Consider the following 23,293-nt stretch of genomic DNA (forward strand, 5'->3'; position numbering starts at 1 on the left):
CAACCAGCCCCTGGTACAGCAGTGCTTCCAAGCCCTGCGATCTTGTGGAAATGCAGAGTCTGATTCAATAGATCCTGGGTGGGACCTGAGACTCTGCATTTCTAACAAAGTTCCAGGGGATGCTGCAGCTCTAGGGACTTCAGCTGCAAGGGTAACACCAGTGGTCTTGACCTTGGCTCCTCACTGGAATCCCCTAAAAACTTTCAGATTGCTGACACCTCAGCCCCACCTAGAGGTTCTAATTTCATAGACCCAGTGTGCGGCCTCCGCTCTGTTCCTCTGCGCAAGACTTTTACAGCTCCCCATGACGGAGTATGCCACCAGGACTGAGGCTGCCCTTCTGACAGGAAGCCATGTCTGCAGGCTCCTGAGGACATGGAGTCACCATGGTCTCCCCTTTCCCCACGACAGAGGCATCTATGGCTGGGCTTTGAGGTCCCCTGGGAAGAGACCTTGGAAGAGGCCAGAGCCACCACCTGTTTCCTTGAAATAGTTCGCAGCTGTGCTGGGTGACCTCACCACTCTGGCTCTGTGGGGGCCAAGCTGCGATCTGGAAAGGCCTCTTCCCACGTCATGTAGTCAAATGGGCTTCGGGCACCCTCGTGTGTTGGGGCAGCAGGGCCAGGGCCGAGCCAGGGTGGGGCTTCTGGGAAGGAGCTGCCCCCAGCCCTGCTCCGCCATGGGAACCCCTTGGGCTGGGAGCTCCCCTGGCAGCCTTATTCCTCTCCTCCCTCTCAACACTCGGGAACGGATGGAATCACAAGTTCTCCTCTTCCCTTTAAATGATGTATAAATAAACAGACATTGAAGTATGTAAGTAAAAAGCAGAGGCCCTTCCTCTTCCCCTTACACTTCCCAGAGGCAACCACAGGTAGCCACTGGGCTCACATCCTTACAAGTCTTCTGCACATAGCTGTGTCTACCCACACACACATGTGGTATTGATTTACGAGCAAACGCCATCACGGGATACTGTTCCGAACACCGTGCTGGGTGTCTTTTCCGTGTACTGGGCGTACACTTACACATTATTCTGGAGTGCTTCAAACTTGGCTGGAAATCAGAATCTCTTGGGGCCACTTCTTAAACATAAAGACTCACCCCAGTCCTGCTGAATCAGAATTTCTCAGAGAAAGGCCTGGGATGTTTTTATGAAATTGTATTCTGAATAACTCAGTGGCTTAAAACTTTTTTTTTTACTTAAAAAAATTGAGACATAATTGACACATTGTATTCTTTTTATGTGTCCAACAACTCAAGGGGATCTCAGCAGTCGCACTTGTCTGAGAGAAGGATGCATCACTGTTTGTTAGCCAGTCTCCAACTGTTGAACATTTAGCTTATTTCCAGCTTCTTCCTGCTGTGAACAATACTACAAACATATGCGTGTCGTACAGGTGCCCATGTGGGTGTTTCTGTAGGTGTTTCTGCAGGATTGTTCATTTCCAAGGAGTGTCAGCACTAAGCCCCGGGCTCACCTGGAAGTTCTTTCCCCCTAAGAGTGCTCATTCATACATGAATCATGCAACCTGAGGGCGGCCCAGAGACTGAAAACCTACTTAGTCAAGACCGGTACTATTCAATGGAAATACAATGTGAGTCACAGACATCATTTAAAATTTTCAGTCGCCATATTCATTTTAATAATATATTTTATTTAACCCGATAGTTCAAAAATATCTCAATACATCATCAAATGAAAATTATGAATGAAATATTGTATGTCTTCGAAAGTTAGTGTGACTTTTACATCCCTTTGACTAGCCACTAAGTACTGAGTAGGCACACGGGGCAAATGGTATCGTGTGGGACAGTGCAAATCCAGACCTTTTATGTGACTCGGGAGATCTTTAGAGGGGATGAGGAACACACAGCTGTGGAGCAGCTACAATCTACTTGTCTCCGAAGAAGCACTTAACCTCCAGCATTGCTAACTCCTCCCAAAGAAGCATATGGAGAGAGGGGCGAGACTTTTGCAGAGGACTAAACTGAATGATAATTCCAGTTGAAGATATTTTCTCTTCAGAACAAGTCTTTGAGGACGGCCGGGGATGGGTCATTATGATGTCCGTTGCTTTGACTTTAGGCTGATGCTTGCCCAAGACCCCCCCAGACAACAGAGGCAGAACTGGAGTCCCATCTTCAGATTCTAGAGCCTGTGCTTTTCTTTCATCACACAGATCTCTCTGAGACAGTTATTGAAAGCTCATCCTTATATTAGTGGTTCAGGGAGATCTGCCAACAAATTAGGTGAATTATTGAAAGACACATCATCAATCTAATCTAAATGGCGTGCTGTTCTGTAGACTGGTGGTTAAAAACATGTTCGCTAGTGTCCCCTGGTGGACATGCAGGTTATTGCAAGCCGCTGGTGAACGCATTTGTGGGACAATTACTACATAGGAATCCTTGAAATTAAAAAAATTGACTCCTTATACTGGGAAAGGTTGGAGATCACTGCAGTAATTCTTCCATCTTAGATTATCAGAAGGACAGACACAAACATCGTAGTGACAGGTTCTGCTTCAGATGTCTTTTTTTAAAGTTAAGATATAATTAACATGTTAGTTATATTAGTTTTAGGTAAACAATGCAATGATCTGATATTTGTATGTATTTCAAAATGAGCATCACAATATGTCTAGGTAACGGCTGTCATCATACATAGCTGCAAAATAATTTTTTCTTGTGATGAAAACTTGTAAGATTTACTGTATTGGCAACTTTCAAATATGCGATACAGTATTATTAACTATACTCACCACACTGTGCATTATCTCCACCTGACTTACTTCTTTTAGAATCAGAAAGTTTCACCTTTTGATTCCCTTCACCCGTTTCACCCAATCCCACCCCACCCCACCCCTTGCCTCCAGCAACCACCAATCTGTTTGTATCTATGAGCTCAGCTTTCGTTGTTGTTGTTGTTTGTTCTAGATTCCACATATAAGTAAGGTCATAAAGTGCTTGTCTTTCTCTGACTTATTTCACTTAGGATGATACCCTCAGGTCCATCCAGTGTTGTTGCAAATTGCAAGATTTCATTCTTTTTTTGTATGGCTGAGTAATATTCCAGTGTGTGTGTGTGTGTGTGTGTGTGTGTGTGTGTGTGTGTGTGTGTGTGTATTACATTTTCTCAATCTGTTCACCCGCCGATGAATATTTAGGGTGCTTCCATGTGTTGGCTATGGTAAATAAGGTTGCAGTGAGCATGGGGGTGAGGATATCTTTTTTTAAAGCATGTGTAATTGTCTTTGGTCATATCGCAGTTTCTAAATTTACTCGGGGGTGTGTTAGTGTGTCTGTTCTCTAGCTAGGCTGTCGGCTGCTCCAGAGAGAAAGCCTCGAGACCCCAATTGAAAGCTGTGGACACACTGGGCACTTGAATGAATGTTGTTGATTACCTTAAAAAAAGCCATTTAAGAGTACAAGACAAATATTGTGTTTGTAATGGAATCTATTGATTTTGTCTGCCCCAAATCCCTTTCTCCTTCTCTTCCAACCCACACAGTCTTAATGAGGCTGTTAATCAGGTGCCCTGCCTTCCCCTGGGCAAGGGGTGGGCCTAGAGATTTGAATCTTTATAAAGAGTGAGGGAAAGTGCTACCTCTCTCCAAAAGCTGGGCTAACGACTTTAATTAGCTAGGAGTGAGAGCTGTGTGATTCTGAGACCTACCCCACACCCTAATGATAAACTTGTTTTTCACTATTTCCAGAATAAATCTTAAATAGAAAGTATTACCTTTCCATTTAATTCTGCTCTAATTTGGAAATTTGATCAAGTTTTCTCAAGCATTAAAAGAATGGAAAGCTTCTAAGTTGCTAAATATAAAACTAGCTCTTTCTTCCTAGAGCTCAAAAATGACAACCAATAGCGGACTTGATAAAAATTGTCTTTTGAAAATGTTATACTACCGTTTGGTCATCCCTAAGGGTTTGGGGCACCAGCAGGGGCTGTTATGTGAGCACACAGAGAGGCCCTTTGTAAAGACAGTGGACCGGCTTCCAACGGGAGCCCGTTCCAGCTGGAAGACGAGCCAGTTCTTGTGTGTGGCTACATGGTATCTGTCATGCTTGCCGAGTGTCACACAGCTTATTCAGCCAGTCCTTGCTGACAGGCACCTCACTGATTCCTGCTCCGCTACTGTCCGCAGCCCTGCAGCCCGTACACTCTCGCCGGGGAGCAGACCGTACCACCGCTGAAGGGGCGGAGATGGGTTCTTTGCAGGGGCAGAGAAATAGTTCTCTTTCAACTCATAAAGCACAAACACACATAAAGTACTGAAACAGACACTCTGTCTATCTGGTATTAAAATTTCATGAGTATGGAGAGGGGGTGATCAGGGAAAAAAACATCTAAATGCTTCCTCGGGATGCCACCAATGAAAACAGAAGTGGAGACGCACAAACACTGCTTTCTGCCAGCTCCATTGTCAAGGGGACACGGAGTCGCAGCGACTGGCTTAGACCATGCCCTGTGCACGCCAAGGGGGAGCGAAGTTGGGAGGCCGGTGGCAGGAGGAAGAGGGGACTGTCAGAGATTTCCCGGGGTTTGTAGTCTTGAGACCCGAGGCGTCCAGGCCCCGTGGGTCCCCCCAGGAGCGGGGGACCCTGCAAGCTTCTGTTAGACCCGGGCTGTGGCGCTCACTCACCACGGGACACGGGACACGGGACACGGGACACGGGACATGGGACGTGGGGTTTAATGAGTGAACCTACGTCGCCTTCCAGTGACAATCTTAGCTCGTTCTCCACTACTTCAGAAATATTTTCAGTCTTAACAGTTTCCTCTTGATTTTAGAGTATCTAGATTGTTAAAAAAAATCCTTGGAAATACTGTTTTTTTTTTCCTTCCCACTCATCTACTCGTTTGCCTGCAAGAACGGTCTAGGGTAGCTCTTAACCTCTCTTTATGTGATTACAACGGAAGGGGTAATGAATGTGCTAACCGAGTAGAACTTAAATGTGCTCACCAAAACTAAAAATAATAAAAAAATAAAAAAGATAAATTTGTGAGGTGATGGGCGCTGATTAACTAGACGGGAGCAACCCTTTCACACTCTTCGCATATATCAAATCGCCACGATGTACACTTTAAATATCTTAGAATGGATGTGCCCATTATACCCCAATAAAGCCGAGCTTTAAAAGTACCTCCAATTAAAAGATAATTATTGAGAATAAAAAAGAACTAGAGAGCTGTTCTCTAGCTCAGGGCTGGCTAACACACCGCAGCTTTCATATCCCGAAGACCCCGGGGCTCAGGCGTGGCTCCCCCGCCCTTGCAGCGCCCTTTTCTGGGCGCAGGCAGAGCCGCGGGGGCCGCTGGGCTCAGGACACCCAGCCGCTTCCTTTCTGGGCGCCCCCCCCCCCCCGCGCTCCCCCTCCGCAGCCGCGGCGGTGGCGGACCCTGGGGCTGACCCGGCTTCCTGTGTCTGACTCGGGGAGACGGTTTCTGTTCTCGTCCAGCAGGAGCAGAGCCAGGTTGGAGGGCTGGCCGGCTGGGCGGATCCCGCAAAGCAAGAGAGGTCAGAAAATGTCACCAAAATGCCAAAGCCACCCTTGGATACAACCGGATGGAGAAACGGGGGTTTAGGAGAATTCCTCTGGGGGAGAGCGCGCCTGGGGACCGGCGGGGTGCTTCAGGTGTGTCCGCGGGGGGCACAGGTCTGCTCGGACCATGGGCGGGCTCCCAGGACCCCCAGTCCTCCTTTCCCTCTCTGCTCCCCATAATGCAGATTTAATGCCCCACATATATTGTGTGTCTGCGTATGTGCTGTGGTCCTTGTCCTGTCTAAGACTGTTTCCTAAACTTCCCCTCAGCCAAGAACCAATTTTCTGCCCCTCGGGGCTGTCTTACCCTCACTGAGAATGCACGGTGTACGGTGACTGTGTTCATTTTCAAGGCCTATTGTTAAAAAGTACCACTACCTGGGTGGCTTCCCACGACAGGAATCTACCCTCTTTCAATTCTGCCCCCAGAGGCCCTAGGGGAGATTCCTTCTGCCTCAGGGGCTGCTGGTGGCTCCAGGCTTTTGCTGGCTCGTGGTTGCCTCACTCCAGTCTCTGCCTCTGCCTTCGCCAGGACTGTCGCCTCTTCTGTCTGTGACAAATCTCTCTGCCTTTAAGGACGTCTGTCATCAGATTTAGGGCCTGCTCCAATAATCCACAGTAGCTCATCTCTTTTCCCAGTAAGGCTACATTTACACGAACACGTCCTGTTGGGAGCCACCACTGAACCCACTGCAATGACTGATACTTTGGGTGGCAGAGGACAGACCTCTGGTGTCAGCGACAGAGCAAGGGGGCTCTGTGCACACTTCACAGCCCGCAGGGCTGGCCAGAGCACGCACAAAAAAATTTTGCCTTCCCTCCGACGTGGCCCTTTGGCGCCCTCTAGTGGGATTGTCGGTAACACACAGCCCTAATTTTCAGAGGAAACAATTCACAGGGGTTTCAAATGATTAGCTATGTGAGACGTTGAGATAGAAATTCAACAACCAGGAAAGGAACTTGGAGCGTCTCTATAACAACCCAGTACAACTTACTGCCCACCCTCTGAGAGGAGCGATGCCGGTCGGAGAAAAAGAGGACCGACCACCTGCGTGTGCGTCCAGATTCTTCTCTGCACTGCCCTCCCTTTGCAGGAACAGGACAACCGAGGGAGGCCACCTGGGGGAGGGCAGTGGAATACAGATAGTCACGTGTCACCCCGTCACGAAATCCCAAGAAAGGAAGAGGCGTTGAAAGCTTCTTCGTTTTTAATAGTACGTAAGACTTTTGAAAACACCTACGTGAATTCCTGAACTAGATTCCTGGACAGGTTTTCAGCATTATATTCCCATGATGGTGTCCACTTACTGGATGCAGAAGCGTGGAGAGGCCCATTTCCCAAATAACTATGCACACGGAGATGGCGGCCCCTCGGGGTCCTTCCGCTGCCCAGTGATCCCTCACCCCCATCAGAGCTCCCCGCTTTCCTGGCATGAGTTCTTGCATGTACAAAGCCCCATCCAGGCAGTACTGAGTGGAACTGCCACTCAGAGGTTGTCTTGGGTTTTTTTTCCAGTGGTGGCTCACGTATTAATGCTTCTTGCTCTCCCCTTTGCAGAGGGCTTTGCAACTTCGGTGGCCCCCTTTCTGGATTGCAGGGGCCCCTTTGTGGGGTGGGTGGGATTTGTCATGCCTGGGCCCTGCATATGCTGTGAAAGCACCTCACTGGCCTCTCCCTCCCCAAGAGCTGTTTCCCCGCGGGGGTTTCTCCTGCCTGTGTGGGGTGGGGAGTGGAGGGCTGAGATAGGGAAAGTCACACAATAGTAAACCCTTACAGTGCATCTGCATGTACATTTTCTCCAGAGTTGACTTTGGGTCTTAACGGTCTTTTAGGTACTTCTAAGTCCATCCATGAACGCGAACATTAATCGAATTGATTTGTGTGTCTGTTGGGCATGGAGCCAAGCTCTGGGCACATTAACAGTGAATGACACAGAAGTGGTGTCTGTCCTTGAGGGACTTACAACAGGGAGACTGAGATGAAACAAATATTGTGAATAACCAGTGACAGGAAGGGCTATCAAGGAAAAATACAGAGGGGAGCATAACAAGTGGACCCAGTGTCACGTGGGGCTGGGCAAGTCTAGGTGGAGACGGCGGAGGAGAGTGGGCCTGGCCAAAGCAGGTGCCGGGGGTCGGGGGGGGGCAGTTTGAAGAATGGAACACAGCTGGTGTGGTTAACACTGCGCATGCTGATGCTCTGTGAGCTCGACGAAACTTTCCCACTACTGCACCTATTTCAGGAGAAGGAATGTGGCGGGTCTAGTGCTAGACATGTAGACAAATTGGGTCGCTAGCATTTGGAGGGACCGTGAACAAGTCGCTTAGCCTCTCTAAGCCTCCGTCTGCTAAATGAGAATGACATGAATAGTACCAACATCATGAATATTTAAGACTAAATTCAATGGTGCGTGTAAAGCACTTAGTGCTTGTCACATAGTCACATCGTGGTCAATCAGTCCAATAGCAATGACCCCCAAGAGGACAAGTGCCTGATCTTACTCATTTTTAAAAAATATTTTATTTATTTATTTTTAGAGAGGTGGGAAATGGGGAGAAAGACTAGGAGAAAAACATCGATGAGAGAGAGAAACACTGATCGGTTGCCTCTTGTATGTCCCCCAACAAGGGACTGAACTCGCAACCCAGGTATGTGCCCTGACCCTGAATTGAACCTGTGAACTTTTGCTTTGTGGGACTACACCCAACAGAATGAGCCATACCAGCCAGGGGTGATCTTATTCATCTTTAAATTCAAGGTGTGTTTCAGTGTCTGGTGCACAGGTGTTAATAAAGGTTATTGCATGAATGACAATGTAAAACCATGTTATAAACTTTAAAGTTGACCTTTTTAAAGTAAAGGGCTGCTTTACCAGTGACTTATTTGCAGACCAGCATTTTAGGAGAGTGGAATGTGTCATTTCCACCAGGAAGTCCTAAGTAAGAGTGGAGTGTCAGCGAGAAAAAGAAGTCAACTCCATTGATTTTGGCACTGAAGACCTACAAGGGCAGGGCCATTGGTTCAGCCAGTCTCAGGATGCCTGCGTGCACCGTGAGTGCCGTGGCCCAGGCCAAAGCCCCGGCCCGAACTCTCTACCCCTCTTCCTTGGCATTTTAGGGCCATCCAGGCAGCTCAGGACTGATCACTGTTTTCTTAAAGGTATTTATCGGGCAACTCGGAAGAGTCAATGGGAGAACCTGTAAAAATGCAAGACCCAAATATGGGCCACGGAGATGGTGTGTAGACCTCCCCTCACGCATCTGTCCCACTTGTCATCACAGCTCTGGCACTGGAATGGTGACCCAGGTAAAGACCCCTTCACTGGTGATTATAGGTCTAACCGGGTGCAATTCAGCTTTTCTGTATAGTTAAGGTTTGAGGTTTTACCCCAGTTCACAGGCCTTTCTTCTAGTTCACCGGTCTAAGGCATAAAGATCCTAAGTAACTTTACTTGTTGTGTGGTAGTATATATATATATTTTTTTTGGTTTAGTGAATTTGGGTACACAATGTATCAATTGGGTTAGTTAAGCAGCTTTAATTACTTTTAAGTCTCAAATGAGTGATGACATATAGATACCAATTAAGCAAGCTTAAGACCTCTTCAATTACTTTTCCCCTTTCCTTCAAGGTAACAAAGGCTGCCGTTCACGGCTCCAGGGTGGCCAGTTCCACTGCCGGCATCTCTGTCTTCTGCAGTCTGAACAGGGACCACAGGAAAACAGTGTACAGCTGTCCCCTCTCAGTCCTGGCAGTGAATTTCCACACCTTGTGTAAGATGTCACCAGCCAAAGCACACTGTGCAGACAGCAAGCAGAAGCAAATAACACAGACGTGCAGGCGGGAAAAAGTCAAGTAAATTCTTTACCAGTGATAAGGGAAACGAGCAGCTGGACAATTGCTTCTTCTTCCCCTCCCTCCCTCGTGCAACCAGGATTAGTTTCTATTCATTTCAAAAGATTTCATTTAGAGCAAAAAAATTAATTAATCAAATTTTCCTGAGGGGAAAAAAATGATAGGCAAGGACACGGGAGGAGAGTGGGGAAACCCAGATGTGCAAACTCTGAAACTCACAGCTGCGCTCGCACATCCTGATATAACTGTGTTTCCAAGAATGGAAGTTTCTGTCGTTTGCCTGTGAATCTTGCATCATGCAAAGCTCAGTGACTCGGCCTTTATTTTCAAAGTTGGAACCTGTTTAGGATCGTTGAATCTCGTATCTAATTATTACAAGACTCAGCAGAAATTCTTTTCAATCCTGACAGGTTAATTGATGGAGTTCTAAGGGAGGTAGAGAGAAAGAAAAAGGACATCAGATTGAGCAATAACTGAAAATATTTGTATGAATTTCTGACCACATTCTACTCAACTTACACGAGAAAAAATTATGTGGAATTTAATACACAATTCAGTATTAATACTAGGTCATGTTTAAAGGAAGTTAATCCAGACAAAAAATACTTGGCCTCTGGGAAAGTCAGAGTTTTGCTCAAAATGTAACACTAACAAAAAATTACAAGGTTGGTGGAATTTCCAGGACCCAATCATAAGGTTACTTAACCTGACGGCTGCCAAAGTGGTGGCAGAAATGATGTAAGAAATGCACGTACAAGACCCATTCCGTCTGAACTGAGAGATTCTAAAGCTCATTTTATTTTTACTTGACTATTCAAGCACTTGGTAAATATCTGGAAAGGAAAAATCTCCTGTTTTCTTTCATAGATTTTAACTACAGAAATTACTTCTGGTTTTTTACTTACTTGCATATATCCATGCATTTTGCTGTTTTAACATAAGCAAATTTGAAGGCCACTATATAACCAACCAAAATTGGTGTCGTAAGAAGTTAAAGGAGAGAGGCTCTTTCTCATGAGCCACATCCAGTGAGTGAAGGCGGAACTCATCTGATGACCTGTCAGAACGGGGCTCCGTGGTACACAGGCGTCACACCCACCTGCAGGCTGGTCAGTCAAACTGCCTCCAGGGCTCTGACGTCTGACTTCCCCATGGCTTTCATTGTAGCCAAGGTCAGTCAAGGACATCTGCAGTGGCTGGCTGTGGTAAAATGTGAGACGTCTGGGGTGGCTGGCTGTGGTAACATTTGAGATCTAATTTCTCACTTGCCACAACATGCACCATCAGACCTTTTCTCCGACAATCTGATGCTTTTAAGCTGGAACATTGTAAGCTCAATTTCCTTTTGAAATTGGCTGCTAGGAAGTTAGAGCCAGATTTGTAAGCCTACTTCTAACATGCATTAAGTTCACTCCTGCTTTAATACTGTTTTCTTTTTTCCTTTCTCCTTTACTTAGATCATATGGCTTTTTCTACATAAATTTTATCCTTGTATGTGGCTCTGTAAGCCCTCTTGAAACTTTTCGGGATAAGCTAATGTATGCACAAACTTTAGATACATTTCACTACCATCAGGATTGAAGTGGATCATGCTTACTATGTATCATAGGCTGACTCAAGTCAAAGATCTGAGATTTTTAAAAAATGGTAACACTTCTTAGTAAATTTGTATTTTTCCTACAGTTAGACTCAACTTGAATTTCAGGAGTTAAGAGTAAAGAAAAGATAGAGTCAAACTACCCCAAATAAATGTTTCTGGAGGCTTCTGAAATTCCAAAAATTTCATTAAAAATTGAATCATTCATGTTTAAAACACAGTCTGAAAAAAGGTACTTGGCCATGGTACATCATAGCATACAAGATAACCAGAGGTGGAATCTTTATTTCACAAGTTTCAAGATACAGTACAAAACAAATCTGTACATCTCTCTATTAACAGGATTTGTTTACACAATTATATTACACTTCACCAGCCTTTATACTGTATTTAATTAAATACAAAATAAATTTACAAAAAAGTCTACCATGGTGTTCCTTCCAATGCCAACTTACGGTTTTTTAAAACTTCTAAATATTGATAGTGGTTATACCTTGATCGTATCGACATTGATCTTTTTCAATCACAGAGCACAGTGTCAGCTTGCGCGTCATTCCAAATAGGAGACACGGCGCGCGGGTGGTGACTCCTCGCACACGCACGGCCCAGGCATCCTTCTCATGCGCACGAAATCAGGGTTTTTCCTGTGCAAACTGTCACTTTAAAATAGACATCTTTTCTACTTGGGATACTTTAAATTTTCTTGAAATACAAGTAGAAGGAGAAATTTAGCTTCTTTTCAATGACTACTACATATTAAAAGTCAGGTAGCACATCAGACAATATGGTACTCAGAAATTTATAATTTCATTTATATTTGAGAGCAATGACTGATAAAAAATATCTTCACGAAAATAGAAGTTTCTTTTGCTTTGATTTTTTTCTTGCACATCTCTAGTCATAATATTGTGCAACATACATTAAACTCACTTTCAGACAAACACTAGTTGTCACTGGGCCAGGTGTGGCCCGTGCTGCTCTTCCCGGCAGGCAAAGGGTCTGTTTCATCTGAAGCGTTCTGTTTTGAAGAGCATGTGAAATGTCAGTCCAAACCTCTGTGAAGGGAGCGTTTCCCAGATGTAGCCAGACAATGATACAAGTGCTACACACACAAAGAAGAGCTGTGTCTCCCTTCATGGGCTTGCATGCGTGCTTCCACAGCACTGGTTTAAAGAACAAACATGAGGAGCAAAGGGGGGAAAACAAAGCAAAAAAAAAAAGAAATCCTTTAGTTTCTTGGAGGCAAGAGCAGCTCTTGAATTAAATAAAGCATCCGATCATCAGCAGATCACAGTGAAAGTTTCTAAAACGTCCCAACAGTACAGACAAAACAGCTCGGCAGTAAAACTCTTACCCATTCACCTCATGTGCACGAGGGTGACACATCGTGAAGAGTATTAAGATTAATGCAAGTTTGTCTCATTTAAGTGTTAAATAATGAACTTTGAAAAAGGAGTTTTGTATTACTCTTTCTGTGCCTTTGCATGTTAACCAAAAATAATATAAGCCTCACTCAGAAAACAGAAACAAAAACTTCCAACACAAAAAGGAACAAACAAATATCATTGGTACCTTTGCAACATAAGATGGAAGCAAAAAAAGACTGAAAGAGTTGACTAAACAACAACCGAATGCATGAGCGAGGCTCACCTACGTAGAGGGCTACTCCCGGCGGCACCCGCGCAGGCAGGCAGGCAGGCAGGCAGGCGGCGGAGAGGAGGGGCAGGGGACACGGCTACCATGGGGAAACGAGGCCGCGCTCTATCTGCTGCCTCTGAAAGCTAACATTAAAACTCCCAAATCCTGGAGTTAGTTTAATGTCACTGACATTAACGAGCTTTAGTTACTGTCATTTTATTCAAATGGATGCCATTTGATTAGGTTAAGTATTGAGCATTATTTTAGGAGAAACATCAAACCCAGTCCCTATTTGCTTAGGTATAGTGAAAAGAGTTTTGTTTCGTTTTTTTTTTTAATCCTCACCTGAGGGTATGCTTATTGATTTTTTTAGAGAGAAGGAAAGGGAGAGGGAGAGGATCACTGATGTGAGAGAAACATCAATTAGTTGCCTCCCATATGTGCCCCAACCAGGGATCAAACCTGCAACCTAGGTACGTGCCCTGACCAGGAAACTGAACCCACAACCTTTTGGTGTACGGGACACTGCTCCAACTAACTGAGCCACCCGACTGGGTGGGAGCAGGGTATGTTGAGACAGTCACAGGACTGGCATCAAAGCCATAGGAACTAAGTTATTTTAAATACACCATTCAAATTTCCAGTAGCAAAAGACCCAGGGTAAAACGGGAAGTGGAAAAAAGCTGGGAAAGGGATATTTGGAATATTAGTAATAAAAAGGGCACGGCAAGTGGTAAACTGGTAGGAAGTTAGTTATTGCATGAAGAACAAGCCTGCCCTTTCCCATCCGGCTTCTGGTAGTAGTGCGCAGTTACACGCCTTACTTTTTTAAGGTACTGATGGAGGGAAGTAAAGGTAGATAAAAATTCTGCTAAAGAAGAAATTAGGTGGATGGTAGAGGGGAAAAAATGGAAGTTGAGTCATCTTAGAGATTTTTAACTTTAAATCAATGAAAACAATTCCTTCGAAATGAAGTGTAACCGCTACAAGGGCCGTGCGGATTCTGAAGGGCAGGGAGGACGCCCACAGAGCCCCCCAACTGCACGCGAATCTCTCGTCTCAGTGCACGAGACCAAACACGCCGTAGTAGTTACGAGAGCTGCCCCTAGCGGCATTATACTTTCTGAGGGTAGTATTTCCTACCGTTCAGATGAGCTTTTGGACACAGGGTTCTCGCTGTGACCACCTCTTCAAATTTGGAAGCAATTATCTGGGAGGAAGTTTTGCTTACCAGGTTTCTCGTAACACTCTAAACAACCAAAGCAGACAACTTCACATTTGAAGCCTTCATGTTGATTATAGACTAATTAAATCTAGTTCTAAATACAATCCCAACTGCAAGAACCAAAGTCTTACAACTCTACAGGTCATAAACTCTTCAAGTCTTCCGGCAGATGAGGGACTACGGAGAGAGAGTAAAAGGTTAATTTAAACAGACTGCAGTCAAAGACCTAGAAAGCCCTGCTCACCCACAAACGTAGCCTCAAACTAAAGACAGGCTGGTGAATCCCCCCACCTGACACTGAAAAGAAATGCAAATCCCCAGTTTGTTTTTTTCATTTGTAGGGTATGTGACGTCCTTGAGCTTTTTTCCACTGTTGTTTTCCATACAATGTACCCAGACAGTTCTCAAGTGCAATAGCCTTGATTTGCCTGTGCTCACAGTGGGAGGGTGGTGAACAGGACAGCTAAGCAAACGACGGACTTTCTACTGGAACGTCAAACTGCAGAAATAAAAATCTACCTGGACAGCGTAAACAGGCTTTGGCCTTCCTCAACCCCTGAGCTTCACGCGTCTCGGACTCTCAGTTTTAGCGTGTGGTGCCGCTTTAGTGCAGCAACAGTGGGCACTGCAGGCCGGACGTGGGCAACGGTGTTTCATACCAGAGAACTCAGGAGGGGGACCTGTTCTTTTGTGAAAAGAAATGCAAACTAAAGAAATCCTGGTAACAAATGCTTTGACTCTTGGGGGAAAGTACATCTAGGATCTTGGTACCCCACACAGGGTTCTATAATATTGCTTTCTAATTTCTCCCATCTAGTCCATCCTCTGGCTTCCAGACCAAGGCTTTGCATAGTCAAAACAAACACATCACATTAAGCAGGTGGGGCAAACGCACATGTTAGCTCAGGGAGTCAGTTCACAATGTTTTCTATGCATTCCATTCCAAAGAAATGAAGTTCACACACAACTCGTTAACACGGCCTTTCCGTCTCTGAAGGAGAGAAGTATGGTGTAAACCACGACAGTGACCAACGGTCAGAAACTTCCCTTCCTTCCCTTTTAAAATAAGAAAGATGCTGAATATGTATACTTGCATATGAACTGGTAAAAGTTTCTGTTTGGGCATTCTGATACACTTTGAAGACTTTTTTTTTTGTAACTTAAAAGGCAAGTTCTAGTTTCAGACTTTCCAAACACGTTAAGGTTAAACTTGCAACTAACCGGGGCTTCCTTTCCGCACAGATCAGGCGTTAGTGTCGATGCACAAGTCCTTCGAGAAGGCTGACCGGAGAACTCACGCACACGGAGAGGAGGACCGAAAGGACCCGGGAAAGACAGCTGGAGACAGTGGACATTACTCTAAGTGTCTCACATGTTTCCAGGGGGTGGGGTAGGGGGGGAGGGAGAGCCATTGAGAGTTGTTATTCCAAACGGCATTGAAACATTCAACTCAGTTTAGGTAAGAGTTACTTATCCCTGAAAATAAAGGCATCAGATTCTAAGCAGCTTTAGGAATTCAATGCTTCCTTGTGCCTCTTTCGGGAGGTGGCCACTGATCCAAAGTCCCAAATCAAATGCAGGTGTTCTCTGCAAACAATCTCCTTGCTTGTCACTGACCAGGGCTGGACACGGCGGCTGTTACTGTGGCGGCTGTTGCTCTGGTGGCCCCTCCTGCTGCGGCGGTGCTGGCCGTGGCCCCGGCGGCCTGGGGGCAGGCATGTCTTGGTGCTGCCTCTGCCTGTAAGCTATGACTGTTCCCAACAGCAGCGCGATGATGGTCATGAGGTAAAGGTCCCACTCCGGCCCCAAAAGCTGGTCCATATCAAGCTGGGTGAATATATCTCGAATCTTAATGGGAATAACATAAAAATCATTATGATCACTAAAACGTCAGAGAAGGAACTCCAGGAAAATCGCATCACAAATTAAGAGATAAATACAGAACTTATTAAAATAACTGATTTTAGGAATATTTTGCAATGTAAAAACAAAGGTTTTAAAAGCCTTCAACTGAAACTCAAAAAATAATGCATCTCAGAAACTGAGCTATTATTTCATAACAGTTGACTATGTTAGAAAGTGTCTGGTAGGGTTTCTTTCCATCAGGAATCTAAGGCACTAGTTCCCAACCATTTTTCACAGAAAATATTTGAAAGGAACGCTGGGGACAATGGCGGGCCAAGGGGTGAAAAGAAAAAAAAATCAGTATCTCGACACACCTGTAACCCATTCACAGTTATGGCACACCAGCTGAGAAGCTCTGTTCTGATGACAGCAAGGGTATTTCATTACTTCTCTCAGGTCATTGAAGGTGGCAGAATTCAAATGTTTAGTAGCTGAATGAATGCTTTTTAAAATTTTAGAATTTAACTAAATATTTAACATCTGAATTTAAACTTAAAATTGTGTTCTTAGACTATGATATTTCAATTGTTCTAGTGTCACTTAAGTCATTGTCAGTATTTTCTGACTGCCACTTAGTCACAAAGAAAATAAACATGGAGTATAATCCTTTGTGTTTTAGTAAAATTACATTTAAAAGGTTCACATAGTAAGCCCTGGCCAGTATGGCTCAGTTGGTTGGGCACCACCCTGCAAATCAAAAGGTCGTGGGTTCAATTCCCACTTGGGGCACATGCCTAGGTTGTGGAGTCAATCTCTGGTCAGAGTGCATAAAAAGGCAACAAGCAATGTTTCTCTCTCACATTCATGCTTCTCTACCTCTCTTTCTCCCTCCCTTCCCCTCTCTGAGATCAATAAGCATGTCCTCGAGTGAGGATAACAAAATAGTAAAATAAAATGTCCCCACAGTATATACCTATACGTACAGGCAATATATTTTTCTGGAAAGAAATTATAAGCAACTATTAACTGTGTTTCCTGGGGAGGGGGCGACAATGGAGAGTTCGTGTTTCTCTGACCAACGTTCTTGCCATCAATACTCAGTATGTTGTGTTGTATGATCAAATCCTAGACTGTGACCCCCAGCTTACTGGTCTTAGAAACTGTGAGAGACAGGGGTCTGAACGGTCCTGCATAGAAGCAGCACGCTGCCACGCTGACAGCTTTTTAACTGAAGGAGCGAAGATCCCTTCAGTGAGCGGAGGGCACAGCACACCCCGGCTCACGCCATCAAGCAATCAGAAATGTGCCGTTACAAATGTGCACGAGCAACGGGAGGACAGAGCCCCACGTCTCCAGTCCTCTGGAGCCCCCGAGACCCTCAGTGGCACGGGCCAGGGCTGCAAGAGGGGGAGGTCCAACTCCTCATTATAGATGCTGGAGCACCCTGGACCACACTTGTATCTGTGTAATACAGGAGAGAATCCATTCTGGAATCCAATGACGAGACAGTATATCCATCTATTCTGAAAGATGTTCACTAAAGGTTGCAACATGACACTTTCTTGTCCAGAATGAATTAAAGTTAAATAGCCCTTGTTTCTGCATGTATTTAACACTTTCAGAGTCAAATGCTGTCCTAGTTAATGCTTTATGAGGAACTATAGGCACTGGAAACAAAATGTCAAACTAGAGACTCAAGGGCACCTACATATAAGTGTTGTTAACTAAAGCTGGTAGTTTTGAAGAGAACGGCTAACCCATCTCCTGCCCACGTTCTACCTTTAGCTTATTTAAGTAGCTTCAGATATTTTTAGAGATCAAAACGCTGGTGGTGGTTTTAGCATGTTTCACTATCAGAAGAATCTAAAGTACAACGGCCCAGGCAGGTTACCAGGTTTTACTTCTTCTTTTTTTAAATTCTATTTTTATGGGAGGTCTGAGTCACTGCTAGGCAGCCAGTCATCTGATTTAATGTTTACTGAATTTAGTTACCTACTGCTTCAAACTGGGTTAGTCTGTTTTCCCCAAATCAGAAAACACCTGCATCAGTGCAACATGCTTCAGCACGGGGAACCACTTGTCAAGTGCTCCCTGAAAACTGTGACTGCAGGTGGCAGTTACCCCTCACCTGATGAGGTCTGCGGGTACTTCATCTGGGGAAGAAGGGAGGAGACCAGATACTTGAGGAATACTCCACCCCTCTCCCCCAACATTTAAAATACCAACCTCCGCCCGGCTGATGTGGCTCAGTGGATCAAGCACCAGCCTGCGAACCAAAGGGTCGCCAGTTCAATCCCTAGTCAAGGGCATATGCCTGGGTTGAAGGCCAGGACCCCCCGGTTGGGGGCGCACAAGAGGCAACCACTCATAGATGCTTTTCTCTCTTTCTTTTTCCCTTCCCCTGAAAATAAACATCTTAAGACAAACAAACAAACAAAAAAAAAACAAGCCTCTGGACTGAGGTTATACATCATCTGTATTTTAAGTGAAAGAGGTACGGACCACTTACATTTGTTTCCCGTACGTACTGCAAGAAGTAGACGACACCCAGTTTGCAGAGCGCTAGGAAGACTGGTACTTGTGCATCCGGGCTGGCTTCTGCTGCCATGTCATAAAAACGTTTTGCAAGGTGGATATCCTGTAAGATAGGTCATAAACCCAAATTTACCTCTTGTTAAAATAAGAGTAATTATTTTTTAGTTTGTATGTTAGAAACTTTATTTTACCTTTCAAGTTGCATTTTTAAATTTCCCTTACCTAAAGAAAAAAACCCAAGTTTTAACTGGGTAGTATTTCTTTAACTGCTTAATTTGGAAAAACTTAATGGAGAATTTTTAAGACAATTCATGCTCCGCCAATCTGACACCCACTTGCGGCGCACACACACGGCCTGGCCTGCATTTCCAGACTTTCCGAGTGAAGTGCTGCACAGTCCCCACCTACACACAACACGTTAACCTGGACACTTCCAGGGGTGACCAGTAGGCTGCACGCTGATTTCTCTCCTACTTAAAACTTCCTTCAGTTCCTGGTTTCAGTTTGGAGCAGTGGTCTTTAAAATGGAGTAGGCATATTCCACTTTAGTAGACAAGAGTTTCCAAGGGCCACTTGCATGGACACTGCTAAGGGACTCGCACCCTGTGCCTCCCAGTCCCAGACATATTTCTGTGAAGGGTGAAACAGGTCATTGTTAATTTTGGCCCAGGCTGGAGTGTTCAGATACATGTAGAATGGGACAGTGGGAGTTGTGAAATTTTCATTCACCACCTTAATTCCTCCATGACCTGACTATTACCAAAGAATATCAAACTCCTAGGAAAGAATTCCATGAGAAATGGGAAAGGCTTAACATTAAAAATGACTTTTTCACACATTTAAACATAACGATTACTTTTAGTCATTCCCTATAATGGGTACCTAGTGTATGCTATTAATTGGAAAGAAGGGCACCTTCAAACAACAGTAACAGTAGGGTTAGTGTCTTTGATTTTAAAAAATATAAAATACTGGCATTTTTTTGGTCTGTCATAATTTTCAAGTTCACAGATCATACTATGTGATAACATAGGTTCTATGAGTATGAGTAAGTAGGGTAATTAAACTGTAGCTATCAACCTGGCTGGTATAGCTCAGTGGATTGAGTGCCGGCCTGGGAACCAAAGGGTCACTGGTTTGATGCCCAATCAGGGCACATGCCTGGGTTGTGGGCCTGGTCCCCGGTAGGGGTACATGAGAGGCAACCACACACTGATGTTTCTCTCCCTCCCTCCCCCTCTCTATAAATAAAATTAAAAAAAATTGTAGCTATCAATTACATCCTGATTTATTCCAATTATGACTCACCTTATTTACATCTTAATGTTTTTCTATTTATACTAGATGATTAGTTTTTAGTAGTATAAATGCCTCTTTCATTTAAAAAATAAGAAAAAATAGGAAAAAGGTCATTATGTTTTATAAAAACTAACGAATTTACTATCATTTTAATACATAATTATTTAATTATTCTTTTTTTTAAAGATTTTTTTATTTGTTTCTTTTTAGAGGGGAAGGGAGGGAGATAGACAGAGAGAGAGAGAAACATCAATGTGCGGTAGCTGGGGGTTATGGCCTGCAACCCAGGCATGTACCCTGGCTGGGAATCGAACCTGGAACACTTTGGTTCCCAGTCTGCGCTCAATCCACTGAGCTACACCAGCCAGGATTATTTAATTATTCTTAAAAGTTGAACCCTAGAGTTTCCCTTCCTCAGTGATGCCTTTTATCACATTCTCTATTCCCAATAATTTACATAAGCTATATACTACATTAAATTATGAGATGAGAAAAGCATATTGATTCATATTTTTAATATGTATATGTTATTGCTTACGCTATTACAGTGTCCCAATTTCCCCCCCTTTGCTCCCTGTCCCAGCCCCTCCCCGTGGACAGCGCCCACACTGTCGTTCACGTCCGTGGGTCATGTGTCTGGGCCCTCTGTCTGCTCCTCCGCCTTCTCGCCACCAGTGCCAGCCTCCCCCTCCCCCCTCACAGCTCTCAGTCTGCTCCTTGTCCCTGTGCCTCGGGTTCTGTTCTGTTCACTAGTTTATTTTGTTCCTCAGATTAGTTTCTTGTTTTATAACCTATTATAAAAACAGTGTTAGAATTATATAACTTTAATCTTGACTACTTTTAGTAAATTATTCCTAGGTGTGTCCCATAGAAGTCACAACTTATGTGTGATTTTTACATTAGCCATAGAACACATATTACTTTTATTTAAACTAGAAAATACAGCCAGGCTTTCCGGGGTGACTGGTCTGACAGTGAGGGGAGGCCCTGGTCACTGCGTTACAGGGCAGAGACCTTCCACAAACCGAATGCAGCTCTGGTCTTCATAAACAATGTTTGCGTATTTAACATCAATATAAATGTAAAACATCAAATCAGAATAAAATCGGTGTTCAAATGTGATAAAAAAGCACTGTGACCAAAAATGAACAACTGTCCCTTAAGAGCAGTAGGTCAACCAAGTGCTTCTAAGTGGCGGAGTTCAGGGGTACGAGGTTCTTTGACAAGCTTTGGTGAAGCTTTTCAGGTATTCCTCCCAGAAACTGGGAAAGGAACAACTCCAGGGACGAGGGAACACATCCTCTGCAAGTCTCTAGATTCCGGTTCTTGGCTTTCAACAAAATTGGAAAGAGATCTAACCAAGTTATCAGGTGATAGATCATTAAAAATAACTTTAATGGCAGGTCACCGATTTTGGGCACATATTATGCACTAAATGCACTAAATGTTTGCGTGTCTGTTGAAACCCTCCCCTCCAAGGTGATGGCGTCAGGAGGTGAGGTGTTTGAGAGATAATTAAGATTAGATGAAGTCACCAGGGTGGAGCTCTTGTGAATGGAATTAGGGTCCTTTTAAGAGTCCCAAAGAGCCTGCTGTTTCTCTCTTGCTCTTTCCTCAGGTAAGGACAAAACCAAAAAGACAGCTGTCTATGATCCAGAAAGTGGGCCCTCAGCAGACACCACGTCTGCCAGCACCTTGACCTTCAATTTCCCAGACTCCAGAACTGTGAGAAGTTTCTGTTGTTGAAGCCACCCAGCCTATGGTATTCTGTTACAGCGAGCAGCCCAAACTGACTAAGACAGCATATAACCCTACAGCAGTTTAAAGAATTAAGTGATCTTGAAGACTGTAATACAATTCTTCTCTTTCCCATGTACTTACTTTATCAAAATGTATTAACAGTATGTTCATAATTGACCAATTATAACTAATAATATCTCAAAAATTTTCCTTAGCACTTACAGCCCATAATCCCAGGACATAAAATTCAAAATCTGAATTTACATACTTATTTATTTAAGATAAATACAAGAGTGAACAGTAAAAGATCTAAGCTTTAAAAACATTACATTAGTATAAAATTCTATGGGAATAGTGGACTGAAAATATAAATTCAGGGAGAGAAGGAAGAGATGCAACATGTAATTCAAAATTTGCTGTATATTTTTAAATTTGTGTGTGTGTGTGTGTGTGTGTGTGTGTGTGTGTGTGTGTAAGAGACAGAGGAAGCAGGGGTGGGAGACGGAGACAGAGAGACAGGCATTGACTTGCTGCTCTACTCATGCACGCATTCATTGGCTGGTTCTTGTATGTGCCCTGACCAGGGATCGAACCTGCAACCTCAGGGTATCAGGATGATGTCTAACCAACTGAGTTACCTGGCTATGGCTGCAATATATTTTTTTTAAAAAGATTTTATTTATTTATTTTTAGAGAGGGAAGGGAGGGAGGGAGAGAGAGAGAGAGAAACATCAATGTGCGGTTGCTGGGGGTCATGGCCTGCAACCCAGGCATGTACCCTGACTGGGAATCGAACCTGCAACACTTTGGTTCGCAGCCCGCACTCAATCCACTGAGCTACGCCACCCAGGGCTCTGCTATATATTTTTAAAGAATTAATAATAGGTGCATCAAATTATTTAGAGTAATGTAAATTAAATTTATATCAATTTAGGGTAATTTAATAGTTTTATTAGAAATGTTATTTAAACTAGCTAGAACTTAAACTCTTTGAAACTTAAACTGAAAAATTTTAAATTTCAACTTAAAAATGCACAAGATAGTTTTCAAAATTCTTTAAAGGCACACAGGCAAAAACTTAAGACCACGGTCTAGAGACTGTTAGATTTCATTAGGTTTAAGAACCAGAAATAAGCGGGAGTGGGGGATAGGTAGTGGGGTGCATGGAGGACTGAAAGGATTGAGGAGTACAGATTGGCAGTTACAAAACAGATACAGGGTTGCAAAGTAGAGTGTAGGAAATAGAGTCAATACTGCAGTAACTTTATATGGTGCCAGGCGGATAATGCAAGTATCAGGGGAACACTTTGTGAAGTATATGCTTGTCTAACCACTATGCTGTAAACCTGAAACTAATACAAAATAATATTGAATGTAAACTGTAATTGATAAAAACTTTACAAAAAGCAGAAATAAGTTTATCAATAGTAATCATCTTAATTCATTTCAAAATAATTTAGAAAACAATAGAATCTGTCTGATCATGGATGGCTTTTCAAATAAGGAGTTATCAATAGAGGCCACACTGCATCTCTGTTTTCATGCATCTGGTTTTGACTTAATATCCCAAATATCACATTATGGATGTCAGTATGTGTGTGAGCTGGAAGATGAGAGAGACACAAAGGCAGTCTTTTGAAATATTACAAAACTCTCATAGCTTAGTATCTGAAATCTGAGCACATTCCTAAGAAAGCCTGTTTTCTATAAAAAATGCAGACGTTGCCCCCAAATCATAATTTATATAATTAAATATTTGTTTTGCAGCCACGCTCACCTGTTTGATGCCCAGTCCTTTCTCATGCATGTACCCCAGATTAAACATAGCCTGTGCACTGTGTTGTTGCTCAGATGCTAGACGATAATGAATGAACGCAGTTTCGTAATCTACGTCGGTGCCAAATCCATAGAAATGGTAGTCTCCAAGCTTAATCCTAGCCACTGTATAACCTTAAACAAAAGTTAAATGCAAAATGGCCAATAAATACAGTGTTTAAAACAGAGCA

General features: G+C 43.8%; 1 protein-coding gene across 1 annotated transcript in view; it reads right to left on the reverse strand.

Moving 5' to 3' along the window:
- Nucleotides 1-11,263: 11,263 nt before the first annotated feature.
- Nucleotides 11,264-23,293, reverse strand: part of SEL1L (SEL1L adaptor subunit of ERAD E3 ubiquitin ligase) — a 51,168-nt gene continuing 39,138 nt past the window's right edge. Inside the window, exons 19-21 of the mRNA XM_045822360.1 lie at nucleotides 23,065-23,237; nucleotides 18,223-18,351; nucleotides 11,264-15,716 (exon numbers count right to left, since the gene is read on the reverse strand). Of these exons, the coding sequence (XP_045678316.1) occupies nucleotides 15,507-15,716; nucleotides 18,223-18,351; nucleotides 23,065-23,237 (512 nt within the window). The 3' untranslated portion in view covers nucleotides 11,264-15,506. The remainder of the gene's footprint in view (nucleotides 15,717-18,222; nucleotides 18,352-23,064; nucleotides 23,238-23,293) is intronic.

The sequence above is a fragment of the Phyllostomus hastatus genome, unplaced genomic scaffold (genome assembly GCF_019186645.2).
Source record: "Phyllostomus hastatus isolate PE091 unplaced genomic scaffold, TTU_PhHast_1.1 phas_scaffold_501, whole genome shotgun sequence".
In the NCBI taxonomy this organism is placed as follows: domain Eukaryota; kingdom Metazoa; phylum Chordata; class Mammalia; order Chiroptera; family Phyllostomidae; genus Phyllostomus; species Phyllostomus hastatus.